General features: G+C 38.5%; 1 protein-coding gene and 1 long non-coding RNA gene across 7 annotated transcripts in view; one reads left to right on the top strand and one right to left on the bottom strand.

The window, feature by feature from the left end:
• Positions 1 to 13,497, top strand: part of FBN1 (fibrillin 1) — a 156,514-nt gene that overhangs the window by 59,222 nt on the left and 83,795 nt on the right. For all 6 annotated transcript variants that reach the window (XM_040569672.1, XM_040569675.1, XM_040569674.1 and 3 more), the window contains 5 exons: positions 2,667 to 2,792; positions 6,438 to 6,596; positions 9,960 to 10,127; positions 11,440 to 11,580; positions 12,372 to 12,491. In XM_040569672.1, the coding sequence (XP_040425606.1) occupies positions 2,667 to 2,792; positions 6,438 to 6,596; positions 9,960 to 10,127; positions 11,440 to 11,580; positions 12,372 to 12,491 (714 nt within the window). The remainder of the gene's footprint in view (positions 1 to 2,666; positions 2,793 to 6,437; positions 6,597 to 9,959; positions 10,128 to 11,439; positions 11,581 to 12,371; positions 12,492 to 13,497) is intronic.
• LOC121075922 lies at positions 8,777 to 11,428 on the bottom strand. Its single transcript, XR_005823245.1, has 2 exons — positions 11,031 to 11,428; positions 8,777 to 9,166 (listed from the first exon to the last, which is right to left on the bottom strand). It is a non-coding gene; the product is annotated as an uncharacterized LOC121075922 (long non-coding RNA).

The following is a 13,497-nucleotide window of genomic DNA, read 5'->3' on the forward strand; positions in this document are numbered from 1 at the left end:
TAACATAATAATAAACATATGATCATGTACTTGGTTTAACTTTTTGTCCAGCAGATAGGATTTCTAGCAGATTGTAACGTCTCCTTGGTCCCTGGTTTCATAGACCTGGGAGCTACCTGCTGAATTACTAGCACCATTTTATTGTGGGTCCCAGTTCAAGTAAGATCATGACAGAAATCATAAGGTACAGTGAGACACCAGAGCAAGATGGGAAAAAGAGAAGTGTCAGACAAAGTCCTCTTTATTATCAAAGCTGGTGGAAAATTAGATTTTAGGTGTTACATTATTTCACTGCTTCAAATCAGCATTCCTCTTGCAGTTGCATTAAAGCTGAGGTAGATATATTTTTGTGGTGATTGGAGGGAGTAATTTTTCCTAGAGTGACATTCATGTCTGTGAGTACATTGAGTATACTTACCTTGCATGCTTAATAATGACAATATTGCTTATATGAATGTCAACACTAATATAAATAGTGAAATACTGTTTGGATTAGGCTCAACCCTAAAATAAAGAGTGGTGATTTTGCTTTTAAAAAGGTCAGACTCTATATAAACAGTGGCAACACTGACTTTAAGATAAACATTGGTGAATTTGAGTCAGAAGATGCTTGAATCTGATCCATTTACAACTGCATTTTTCTCTGTTAATTAAGGGCTCTATTCAGACCGAAATTCAATTTCCACATTTTTTGTCACTGAGACTTTTGGGACTCCTGCAGAGTATAATCCTGGAGCAGACGCCAGAAGTCTCTTAGCAGCGCTCCCAAGGCACTCAGGCTGGAGGCTCTGGCAACACCCTTGAAGTAGCACTGAACAAAAAGTCACACCCCTCTCACACACCCAAGCGAGGAATGTGACCCACATCACGACAGCTAGCAAGATGCTGGGGAGGAATGTGTGCACAGGGGGCCCAGGGCCCCGCACAGTTTGGGATGGGTCTATCTGCAAAGTTTGGTCATCTGTATGCCACTCCAGTCCCTCTACTCCTCTCCCGCAAAGGCGAGGGGCCACAAAGATAGTAGACCATCCAATTCTTTAACTAGGGAAAGAAGAATTGATCATTTTTATATTACTGTCTTCCCAGGAAAAGGAAAAGAGAGGTCCTCTCTACTTGATAAAAAGCACATTAATGGGCCTGTGGGACTTCGGGTGTTCCCCCATCTGTCGGGGCCAAATTCCAATTTAGGCGTTGCATTTAAATTCTTCAAATCGTTTATAATGACTACAATATTATTCATTCCTTGCCTTGGCGTGTTGGGTGGTGTTGCAGTATTTCATCTCAGAAATTTTTGTGGTTGGTGAAATCATTATTATAGCCATGTGTCTATCTGTTTGTAGATCTCTGGAGAAGAGGTTGTATAGAGAGAGTCCTGTGATACCATAATTTCTGGCAGGATTCTCCCTCTCAGGAGAGCTAGCTGCTCAGTGATCTTAGATGGCTGTGACAGCCGGTTATCACTGATCACTCTAAAAGTAACCTGCCTTTCTGGTCTGCTTCACTGATTCTTGTAGGTACCAGAGAAAAGAGTGAGTTCTTTTCAAGCTCAGCTGGACTCCAGGTTCCTAGATGAGAGCAGTGCTAAGTAGATACAGCTGCATTGTTAAGACAGTCACTGAAAACCAGGGGGGAAGTAACAACGCAGCACAGGCGGGCTATTGATGGTAATTAAGGAGCAGCTGAGACTGGCATAGGTCAGTTTTTGCAGGGCTGTAAATAACATGAACTCCTAAGCATGGAAGAAACCTTTTATATGTTCCCTCTGTTCATGTATGCAGCAATGATCAGGTATAAGATGTGTGTTATTTTTTCACACAGAAATTGCAAAGTTTTCTGCATTAGATCTATGCTGATGATTTAGTATATGGATCAAAATTTGTTAGTGATGACATGGTATTTTTTTTTTTTAATTACTGACAAAATCTGTGGAGAAAAATTCTGACGTGCTTTCTGTGGTAGATATTTCAGTTTCTAGAAACCTGTTTCTAGTGTCGAGAAATCTGTCGAAACTTCAGTACATGCACTTAGTGGCTTTTTATTGCCAAAGAAACAGGTGAGAAACAGAAAGGTAGTTCTTGTTGCTTGCAGTCATCGTGCTTTGTGCTACAATCCTGTTGGATTGCATTAGTTAAACAGTACCTATCTGGTCAGTTTTGTATGGGGGATTTCTAAGAAAAAAACAAATACAGTTAGGATAGGCAATTTAGTAGGTGCCACAGCTCCCTTTGAATCAGTGTTGCCTGTCTGGTGCCAGAAGATGCTGTGCTGCTGGAGATACCACAAGACATAACAGTTATGTTCCTGATCACTACCGATTTTCTTAACCCTAGTGTGCAGAATTCAAATTGGAGAGGTTATTGCTTACTTACAGTTAGTAAATCCTTCCTGCAGCTTTACATTTTCATTCATCATTATTAAGCAGCAAAACAAACTGACCTTTTGCAGTTTACAGATATAATACGACCTTAGATTCTATTTCACTTGCGTTTATAAGATAACTAACAAAAGATTCTGATCCTGGTTTGAAACTGCTAATTGTGTCCCTAGTACATAAGTTGAGAGGGGTCTCAGACCACAGTGAATTTGATCATTAATGTTAATTATAAAACACCTTTTCTCATGCCTAATACAGCTAATCTGACCCTGCTTCTCTTTTTTGCTTTAAGATATTGATGAATGCAGCACCATTCCTGGAATCTGTGATGGGGGAGAGTGTTCAAACACAGTCAGTAGTTATTTCTGCAAGTGTCCTCCAGGGTTTTATACAGCTCCTGATGGCTTAAAATGCATAGGTGAGTAAAATACTGTAAATCATAAGGCAGTAGGTGTCATGAGCATTCATGAATCTCAGAAATGGATAACATTGTACCAGAAACATATTTCACCTTGTGATCTTTAAATTCTTCTTTTGTGTAAAAGTACATAATGTGCCTATATTTGTATTCCAAAATGAGGTTTTAATTTGCAAGATGTTTCCTCTTTCCTTCTTTGTTGTGACCTTCTGTTTAATTTTTTGTATTAGAATTTTTCTGTCATGCCACATTTGTTGTCTTTAAGTAGGCAGAACATATTTAACAATTCTACTTGATATTCTTGATCTTGTGTTTGTACTTGTTTTAGTCCATGTTATATTAGAGTGAGTCCAGAGGGGGCCACAAGGATTATCTAAGGGCTGGAGCACCTCTCCTGTGAAACCAGGCTGAGGAAGTTGGGGTAGTTCAGCCTGGAGAAGAGAAGGCTTCAAGGACACCTTATAGTGGCCTTCCAGTACCTAAAGGGGGGCTAGAGGAAAGCTGGGGAGGGACTCTTTGTCAGGGAGTGTAGTGACAGGACAAGGAGTAGTGGTTTGATACTCAAAAAGCGTAATTTAGATTAGATATTCAGAAGAAATTCTTTACTGTGAGGGTGGTGAGGCATGGGAACGGGTTGAGCTCCTTGTTGTTTAGTACCTTTGGTAGATAATGATTTGGGAAGAAATTGAACAAAAATGACTTCACAGAGAAAAGTACCAAATTATATTAATTTTCCCAAGAGTTCTGGAAGTAGTTTGGGTTATAATTCATTTTGAATCATTCTATGTGAGTGCCATTCTATTTCTGCAGGTTGTGAGAAATAGACTATTTCTTGCATTATCAAGAACAGAATTTTAGTAGATTAGACATATACTATATACGCTTAAAATGCTGGTTGAGCATTGCTCTTATTGCTTCAGATGAATAGCTCCTAAATGACTGTGGATCATTACATCATTGATTACCACTTGTAGTTAATATTTATGAAGGATATTTATGCACTTTTCTGTAGCAAAAAACTTCTGTGGAGATGCTCAACTGCTATTTGCGTTTTACTTTTTATATTCATTGCTCAGCCAGGTTTGCCCAACATTCCCTTCCATTCCTGCAATTTTCCAGCCTTTTTTACCCACTGTATTTGCAGTCTGAAATAGTTTAGCTAAAGAATGGGGTATTTAAATGATGACAGGCTATGTTAAGTAATATGCCAGACCATGAGGCATCATTACAATTTTGGCTTCATGTCCAAGGCAAAACGTGCTAAATGGGAAGCATTGTTAATTAGCTGCAGATATTTTGGATTTTGTCTAATAGGCAGACTGCTTACTTGCTATATTAACAGGGATGGAACCCAAATCTGTATTAGAGATGGGCAAGACATGTAATCTTGATTTAATTACAACATGCCTGTCTTAAGTGAAAAGTGTTAGCTGAACGTGTCTATTCTGTTAGAGATGAGGAAGTGCTTCTGAGAAATGTGTCCCTTATGAGACTCAAATGGAGCAGCACTGAAGCCAAATATCCAAAGGGAGAACTGGGAGTTCCGTTATGACAAACCTTAAAAATAAGAATAGGTGAAGCAAATGGAGCTGGAGAGCAGAAATAAAAGCAGAACATCTCATCCAAAGTACATGAAGAGTGCTATGAAGAAAGCTTATAAACCTGTTTCTGTCTTTCATAAATTTGTTTGCTCTGTGTTACTTTCAGATGACTTTTTTTTGAAAAAAAAAAAAAAGGTATTCTTGAAAGCTATATTCAGTGATTTTTTTATATTTTCAAAATACTGTTTTTAGTGAAAAATATTAAAATTTTTAAATCTGAAAATGTATTTGTGAACAGAAAAATGTTTTTCCCTCTATTCTTGACCTTACGTGTATTTTCCCTTTTGCAACAGAAAATGAAAGAGAAAAAAGAACTAAATAAGGAAAGAATTACTTACTAGGAGTATGGAAAGATTTGGCATTTTTCTCACAAATTTACCTTCATTTTCTGAAAATGTTGTAGTTTTTGGATAAGCTCTTACACCTGTAGGCAGACAAAGATGTTTGCTGTTTATCTTTTTATGGCACGTTGTGTGCTTGCACAGAACCCACGTAGACACTTTTCCCACTTCTGCCCATTACTGCATTCACTTGTTTCAGAACTTTGTACTGACCAAAACTGAGAAGACTGAATTACAGGGGTTAGGGGTGGTTACAGTCCTCCCTTCCTGCCCATGCACCCCACCATCACACCAAGCATCTGAATATATGTCTGCTTTGTGTGAAGAGGAAACTGTAACAGGTGCAGTGGAGAACAGTTTGCATCAGAGCTTTCTTTGATTTTAAAATGGTAGATCAAGGACTATATGTGCTTGGCAGTTTAGCTGGATACCAGGAGGCCAGTAACAGAACTGACTAGAATTTATTTTTTTTGTCTATTTCAGAATTCCATTGTATCATAATAAGAGTAAACTAAAGTTTGGAAACAAAGACCAACTGTTTTTTTAGTTGTACTGCCAGTAATACCTGTGTTCATGGTTCCAGCTAATAAAACGCAGAACCATCACAGACTCTCCCAACATATCACTGTATATCAATTTCCTCAAAATAGTAAGAAACTTCCCTGCTTTTTTTTTTTTTTTTTTGTCCACTAGAATATCTAGTAAACTCTGGAAAGCACTGTTAGACAGATGAATCCACCATGCCCTGTATAACTGAGATACTGTTTCTTTAGTGCATGGTGTCTGCTGTTCTAAGCTTTTATCTGCAACTTTTTCCACTACATTTTGACAGCAAATGTTTGTGCATTTTCAAAACAAACTTGGTCTGGTTTATCATGCAGCATCAAATCGCTCTACAGCTTTTATTGAATTTTACATGGTATGACGTATTGTGAAACAATTGCTCAGAGCTTTGTATTTATCACAAGATTATTTTATTTTATTCTATTTTTTGCTCCCATATACGTTTTCTTTCCCGTTTCTAAGGTAGGGTATCTTCTGTACAATGTTGTTAGAGCTGAGTGTATGAAATCTGGGTATGGGATGTTCATTGTACAGCATGTGCTTACCCTTTTCGGACAGGAAGACAGCGTATTTCCATAAACAATGTGATGGCACCAGTTAAAGCTGTGCTGCTCTCTCTTGCCTGCAGGCCTATATGTTGTCAAATCACTACCTACTTCAGCTGGGGAAGGCATGACAAATGAAATATGAATAACTCCTTTGAGATCTGCAATGCTGTGAATTTTTGCTATGTATCAGTGGCTTTGAAATCAAAGCTTAAACAGAACTGATCTAGTACTATCTATCTATCTATATATAGTACTAACTATAGAGTTGACGCTGGAATTTTTCTTTGGCGGCACTGCGTATTTTGTATACTGAATACCCATTTCCATTCTGTTTTTCCTCCTCTAATTCATTGCTATCACGTTTCACATTGGCTTTCACACAGGAGGTATTTCACCTGCATTAAATCCCACATAGACCAAATTTTATCCAGATTTTTGTGGGTTTCTGCCTTTTCTTTTCTTTTTTTAATGTTGAAAATGCTGTATCATTGATAGTGTAATCAAACAAGAAAAACAGGACCTGTCTTTTTTGTTAAAGTCACATTCCTTGTTGAACTGATGATTATGTATCCATTTTTTTTCTCTTGGTAGATGTGCGTCCTGGATACTGCTTCTCTTCCCTGACGAATGGGCGCTGCAGCAATCAGCTTCCCCAGCCTTTGTCCAAAATGCAGTGTTGCTGTGACAGTGGCCGATGCTGGTCTTCTGGTGCAGCCGGTGCTCCTGAAATGTGCCCGATCAGATCCACTGGTATGAATCCACCTGTATTCTTATGAGTGTGATTGAACACTGAATTAGGCAGCCATTTTCTTTCATCAGTAGTATTTTTGTCACAGGATCACACAGAACAGTTGAGGCTAGAAGACACTTTGGGAGATTGTTTAATCCAGCCCCACTGCTCAAAGCACGGTCTCCTATGGCAGGAATGCCAATAGGCTAGGGCAAGCAAACATCATCAAAGGATTTTATCGGTAGCTAGTTGATGTTTTATAGCCTGGATATTCTGACCCTACCTGACTGAGGTGTTGTTTTCAACATCCTCTTCAGGCTCAAGTTGCTTCCTTCAGAGCTCTGTAATAGATCCATCTGCAATTTCATTCTCACTGGAAAACTGAAGTTTCCTTTCTCGTATCTCTAGCTCTTTGAGGTGCCATTTTGGAATTTGACACAACATGATTTCTGTCTGCTACCAAAACGTGTTGTGCTTTAGTGCCTCACTGCATATTAAGATCCCCAGATAACATGAATCTGGAATTTACAGAAGATGGTGAGCAGATTGTGAAACTAAGTGTGAGGGGGTAGAGGAAAGATGTTTTTGAGTTTGTTTATGAGTGGAGACTTAATGAAATGCTTTAGAAAGGAAGAACACAAGAAGCTTAAGGATTGCTAGGAGGAGCTCAAGGGAGGTGCAGGGTTTAGGGAGAATTTGGGGTCATAACACTACTGCAGTATAACTCTGAAGAAATTGTCAGAGAACACATATGGGAGTGTTTATTCTTGTTTTTAACCCTTTGACTGAAACTGTAATACTGAAGCAGAGCAATAAGATCAAAACTGTGGGAGGTGTCTTCCTGGTTCTGTCACTATCTCGTTAATAATATTTAAACATGTTAAATATCCAAGATTGACTAGAATAATGCTTAGAAAATAGTATAATCTATTGATGATCACCTGAAATTGGAAGAGGAGGAGACAACTCTCAATCTTAACACAGTCCCTGTTTTCTTTACATACTTTCTAATTATTCATATCTAACTGCTGAATAAGCTGGGTGGAAAAGTGAAATGATTTGGCACAGGCCACAGACAGAGACATATGGTGGAAAAAGAGCTAGAACTCAGACTTCCTGATGCAAAAATCCATGCAAGGTCTCCCAGATCATGGCTGTATTCCACTTTTTTCTTCTGACTTGGGATGTAGATTGAGACTGAACTTGCTCTTTTCAAAGGTGCTTTGAAATCTTTGAAAAGCCTTACCTGTATGCAAGGTGTTGCTGTCATTATTTAATCATGTTCATTTATTCCTCAATATAGCCTGAGAAAGTAAGATGAGGAATTTAGAGCTATCAGTGAAGAGTACCAGTGGCCCGAAGTCTCTCTAATTCTGAAATGGAAGCACACAGCAATATGAAGTGGAGCACTAGTTGCATAATGTAACCAAGTAGCTGCATTTTCAGTGTGGGCAGCAGACCAGATGGTACTATAAAATAGGCTGTTTATTGCTGGAAATTATACATGGAGATTAAAGTTGCAATAAAAAAGGCTTGCACTGTATTTCTTTGCATAACACGGCAATAATTGTTTATATGGAGTGACAGTTCGCCACTGACACTGCAAATAATTCAAAAGTGTTGTGGCGGGCACCCAGCCACGTGTGTGTTCAGTTCACACCTAAACGGTTAGATCATGTGTGCTGATTGCATTCATGAGCAGCCCCAATGCCGTGACTTCTTTTTGTGCGGAAATCCTCAGCTCTTGGTCAACTGCCTTTGGGTAATTGGGCATTACCAATCTGGAGTGAAAAAGAAATACAGTATTGTTTCTTTCACAGAGACTGATCAGTAGGCTGTAGAAAACGGATGATTAGAAAATTGACTATTAAAACTACTGTCGTTAGAAAAAAATTGCATACTGGTGTTTCTGAATGTACTTAAGTGGACACTTTCTTCTGAATGTCTCTGTGTCTGTTTTGTCACAGATAGATCACTGACTGAGAATGGATTCAGCTTACTTATGAATAGGCAAAGTAGAAAACTAGAACAAAACAAGCAAAATACAATAAAATCTTCTTGCGAATGATTTAAAGATTAAGTCACCCTAAGGAACAATAGAGGGGAATGCAGTGACGTATGAAACAAACCGATCACCTAAGAGTATGAAAATAAACACAAAGACAAAACACAAACAAATAATCAGGGAAAGCAGAATTTTGGGCTACCGTGTTTATTTAACAAAACCTTCGTGATTCAGGAAGAATTTCTGATATGTTTTACAGGTGAAAATAAAAGCAGGATGAAAGTGTTGAAGGCTGAAATACTCAACCTAGATCTTCCAACACTGGACTTGTTTTTCAGTTCTCATTTTTTATATTGGTTCAAAAATTCATGCATCTCTTTAGCATTTTGTTTTCATTATATAATTCCTCCCTCCTTTTCTGCCATAAACTACAATTTTGAAGTTCAAATATACTGGCTGCACAAATAGTTATTTGCGTACACATGAATTGCGGACGTGAATCAGGTCAGCTGGAAATGTGGTCTTTAATTGTGTGCATTTTTTGGTTCACATCTTCCAAACCTGCACTTCGCAAGGACAAAAGAGCTGGGGGCACAAGGAAAAGTGGGTCAGTAGGGCAGATGCCACTAATAAAGATAAACAATAGAAGAACGTATGACGCTCAGTATAGATAACATTTATAGCAAAATAAATCATTTTCCCATTTTTCCCATCAGGGGAAGGATGAATTTGGTGTGGATCTGACTCAGTTTCTCTTTGACTACACTCCTTAGATTGCACCTCATTTGATTTCTGCTTTTAAGGGCAAACTTCATTTTCACAATGAAATAGCGTTAGTGTATTCATTCTCTAATTGCTTTTGCCTCATGGCTTATGTTTATATTTCTTTGTTTTAGGGGACTAACTTTTAAGAAATACAGTAGAAACTGTTTTTTTTTTTTTTTTTTTTTTCCCAGTCTAGTATTTTTCTAGCTTTATGGGAGGGTTTGTATTAAATTAACTTGGGATCAAGTCCAAAAGTCCTTCTTTTGGTAAATTTTTCACTGAGTTCATCAAAGATTTGATGATTAAAATCAGATTAAGATGAGATTAAGATCAGGTCCCAATTCAACTGTTCAATTTCATATCCAGAAAGTCAGTTATGTTATCTTTGTACTAGCAGTCTTCTGACAAGCAGCATTAATACCCTCCTTTGGATTAATGACTTGATTCACAGAACAAAGCTCGTTGCTATGAAGAAAATTGATGTAGGCTCAGTGTGTCCAGATGATTTAGAATTTGTTATTACGAATCTGACATGCTGTGAAAAGGGGGGGAGTTGGATTAAATGGAAAAGCTACAAGAGTCTAAAACAGCACTCGTGTTTTTCACATTTCAGATGAGTATCGCAAATTGTGCACAGTAGCTGCTTTGCTGCCAGCAAGACCTGACATTCCTCCGGGTCGTCCTGAAGTCATGCCTCCACCGATCCTTCCTGGTGTTTATCCTCCTCTGGTCCCTCAACAGCCAGAAATTGTCTATCCATCTCGGGCTCCACCACCTCATGGTAAGAAGGAAGTATTCGCTTCTTCCTATACCATCTGCATTTAGTTTATATAGAAACATGCATTTCTGAGGCGCAGTTTGTTTCCTTCAGCTGTTATCACTTATTTTATGTGGCCATATAGTTTCTAGATATCCTTCTAATTGTAGTCTGGTTAACATGTATCTTACAGCAAGTGTACCTCATTGGTAGTGTTTTTCTCCTTTCTATAGGATTCCAAAATCACATCTTTACTGTCTGTACTGAGATGTATGTATTATAATAGTTACATTACTGTTATTTTAAGGCTATTGTGAGCTTTGCTGCATGTCAACATCATGGAACACGAATAGCTTTTTAACTAAGTTGTGATAGTTACTTTAAAGAGCTTGTCTGTGAGAAAGCAGCTTCTTTCAGATTGTGTTCCTCACTCTTACTTGGCCAGGTGATGTACAGGTAAAAAATACTAGTCTGGTGGGCACTGAGGCTGACCCAATGTAAAGAAAGAACTGTTCCAGTGATACACATGAGATAGGTAAGGTTTCACTAGAACAACATGGAAGCCAGAGCAGAATAGTGATATATTCCTTATTCTGCCCTTTCTCCGGGAATTTACTAAGTGCCCATATAGTCTGCAGTAGGCATGTACCACCTAAAATCACTTGGCCTAACCACATTTTCTTTTGCAAGTAAACACAAGTTCGTTTGACCCATGCTCTGTGCAGATGCAGGCAGGCTCCATTTGCACTGGCACCAGCTGAAACTATTTAGTCTTGGTTCATCACCAAACTGAGCTAATAAGCCTAAGAGGCAAAGTATACTAACTCAGGCCTGACACTTCACTGACGTAGCTGCACAGCTTCTAGTCAGCTGGGAGCATGGATATAGCCCGTTCATGTCTGTCTGCCGAAGTCCGTATAGGCATACCTTCCAAGGTTATTCCTGCCCTCTGTCACTGTGCTGTCTTTGAAAATGAGGATAACTGAACCAGTCTTCCTTATCCTTGTTACAGTTGGCTTTTGATAGAGTCCCTGCAATTCCACGCACCTGCTTTTCCCCTAGGTCCAAGCAGCTTTAGACCACTTTTGTCGTGCAAAAGAGGAAAACTGCATCAGATTTGCCACAATGAAAAAGGCAGTGGTTGTTAGCTGGTTTCAGACAGATCTCTTAGAGACAAAGTGCTGTTTTGTGTCTTCCAGTGCTGATTGTACTATGTAATTCATGTTGTGATGGAAGGTAAATGTTGATTTTTAACGGAAAATGCTGTCCAAGTTGCAGATTACCAAAAATGATTATGATGAGCTATTAAAATATTTTTCCAACTTTCTTTTTTCAGTGATCTTGCCAGTGAACTTCACTGACTATTGCCAGCTGTTCCGACATCTCTGCCTTAATGGGCGCTGTATTCCCACTCCTGGGAGCTACCGCTGCGAGTGCAACAAAGGATTCCAACTGGATGTTAGAGGGGAATGCATTGGTATGTGATTTTTTTGCTGTAAATCACAGAAGGGAATTTTATTAAACTTTTTTTTCTTTTCTAGACAATGTAATAACTCAGAGTCCTTATATAAAATAATCCCCTGTCAAACAAACAACAACAACACACCAAAATAACTTCATATTTAAAAAGACAGCAAAACTTCTTTCAACGGCAAAGTTACTTTTACAGCAGTTTTGCCTTTAAGACAGCATATAACAAATCTTGTAACTTGTCACAAAATTATACAAAATTAAGGATTTCTTATTAATCTGTGATTGTAATGTGTTTCTTAGTGATTTAAAATGACATCTTTAAAAAGTTACCAGCTCTTTGAGTATGCAAAAGAATTATTGTAAACAAATAAATAAAAGCAGCCATGATCTTAAACTCAGTAAAATTAACAAGTCCTCTTTCAGCTGATCAGGAGTACCTTGCTGGGCTCTTGAGGCCTTTGATTTTGGAACTCAGCTGGAGTTAGATGGTAGGAGCAAGGATTATCTGTCTTACAAGATTTTGCTTCTGTCAAAATCTGTCTCTCCTGTGAGACTGGGAATGCAGACATGTGGGATTGAGACCTCTACCACAATATCTTGTCTTGAGTACTCCAGTTTCCCAGGTCCTGCTTCGCTTAGAACATGGGATCCTGTTATTGGGAATTCAGTGGTGTCCCCTCTTGTTTTAGATTGCAGCACACTATTTCTCCAACTACAAAACAGTAAAATAACCCTATGGACCTGAATGTCTTTCAACCAATGTCTTAATAAAAATATACCGTCTGTGTCTTGCAGATGTTGATGAATGTGAGAAGAATCCATGTATCAGTGGAGACTGTGTGAACACCCAGGGATCCTACATATGCCAGTGTCGTATAGGATATCAGAGCACACCAACGAGAACAGAGTGCCGAGGTAAATCACAGTTTTACAGACATATCTGTTTTATTGTATACATACCAGGAGGGAAAACAGTTTTTAAGCAACATTTAACACTTGTTATGTATGATTTAAAAAAACTAAAAGAAAAGAAATACGGCAGAAAAAAGAGCTCTTTCAAAATGATTAACCTGCCTTCTGCAGACAGGGTTATGAAAAAAGACATTTTGTCCTGTGCTGAAAGTATCTTGGCAGCATTTGTGGCTTTGAAGTGGAAGACTTTTTATTTGTTTTAAACAAAACAACAACAACAACCAAACAAACAACAACAACAACAACAAAAACAAAACAAAAAAAAAAAAAAAAAAAAAAAAAAACCTGTTCAGCCGTTTCTTCTTTTGCTCCATGAAGATCTCAAGGACAAATAAACATACCTTATTTGAAACAGCACTTTACCTATAAAGACTGCTAAAAGACTAACACAGGTGGGAGATAAAATAAGCCTTCCAGTGGGTAAAGAGTACAATGTCCATGTGTTCTCCCTGCCCACTGACAGAGGAAGAAATCAACGTAAATTTCAGCTTACTAAGGTATGGAGAAGTGGCAGAGCACACAAAAGGCTAGGTGGGGAAGCTGTAGAATCCCCATTATTTGTGTTTTTGAAGAACAAGGACAACAAAAGTCCTGATCTTCACCCTGTCTTCAGAAGTGGGGAAAGTGTAGCTCCTCAGTGTTCAGCCCTCTGTCAAGGCTCTGTGACTTGCAAACCGCCCTGAGGTGGTAATTGGACAGCACAGGTGAATGCAGTCCTTTATGGTTAAGTCATAATGAGAGACTTCGGGTGGGAGAATTAACGACTACTTTGATATTCCACAAGAAAGGAGGCATCTAAATGGAGTAGGATAAATTTGAATGCTCAAAGTCCTAGCTTGTTGTAATATTTTGCTTTCTGGGGTAAAAGGAGGATTCCCTGAACATGCAGTCATCCTGAAGCAGAGTTTCTTAAAGAGCCAGAAGAAAGCTATCTGTATTAGTGTGTGAT

The sequence above is a fragment of the Cygnus olor genome, chromosome 11 (assembly GCF_009769625.2).
Source record: "Cygnus olor isolate bCygOlo1 chromosome 11, bCygOlo1.pri.v2, whole genome shotgun sequence".
Classification (NCBI taxonomy): domain Eukaryota; kingdom Metazoa; phylum Chordata; class Aves; order Anseriformes; family Anatidae; genus Cygnus; species Cygnus olor.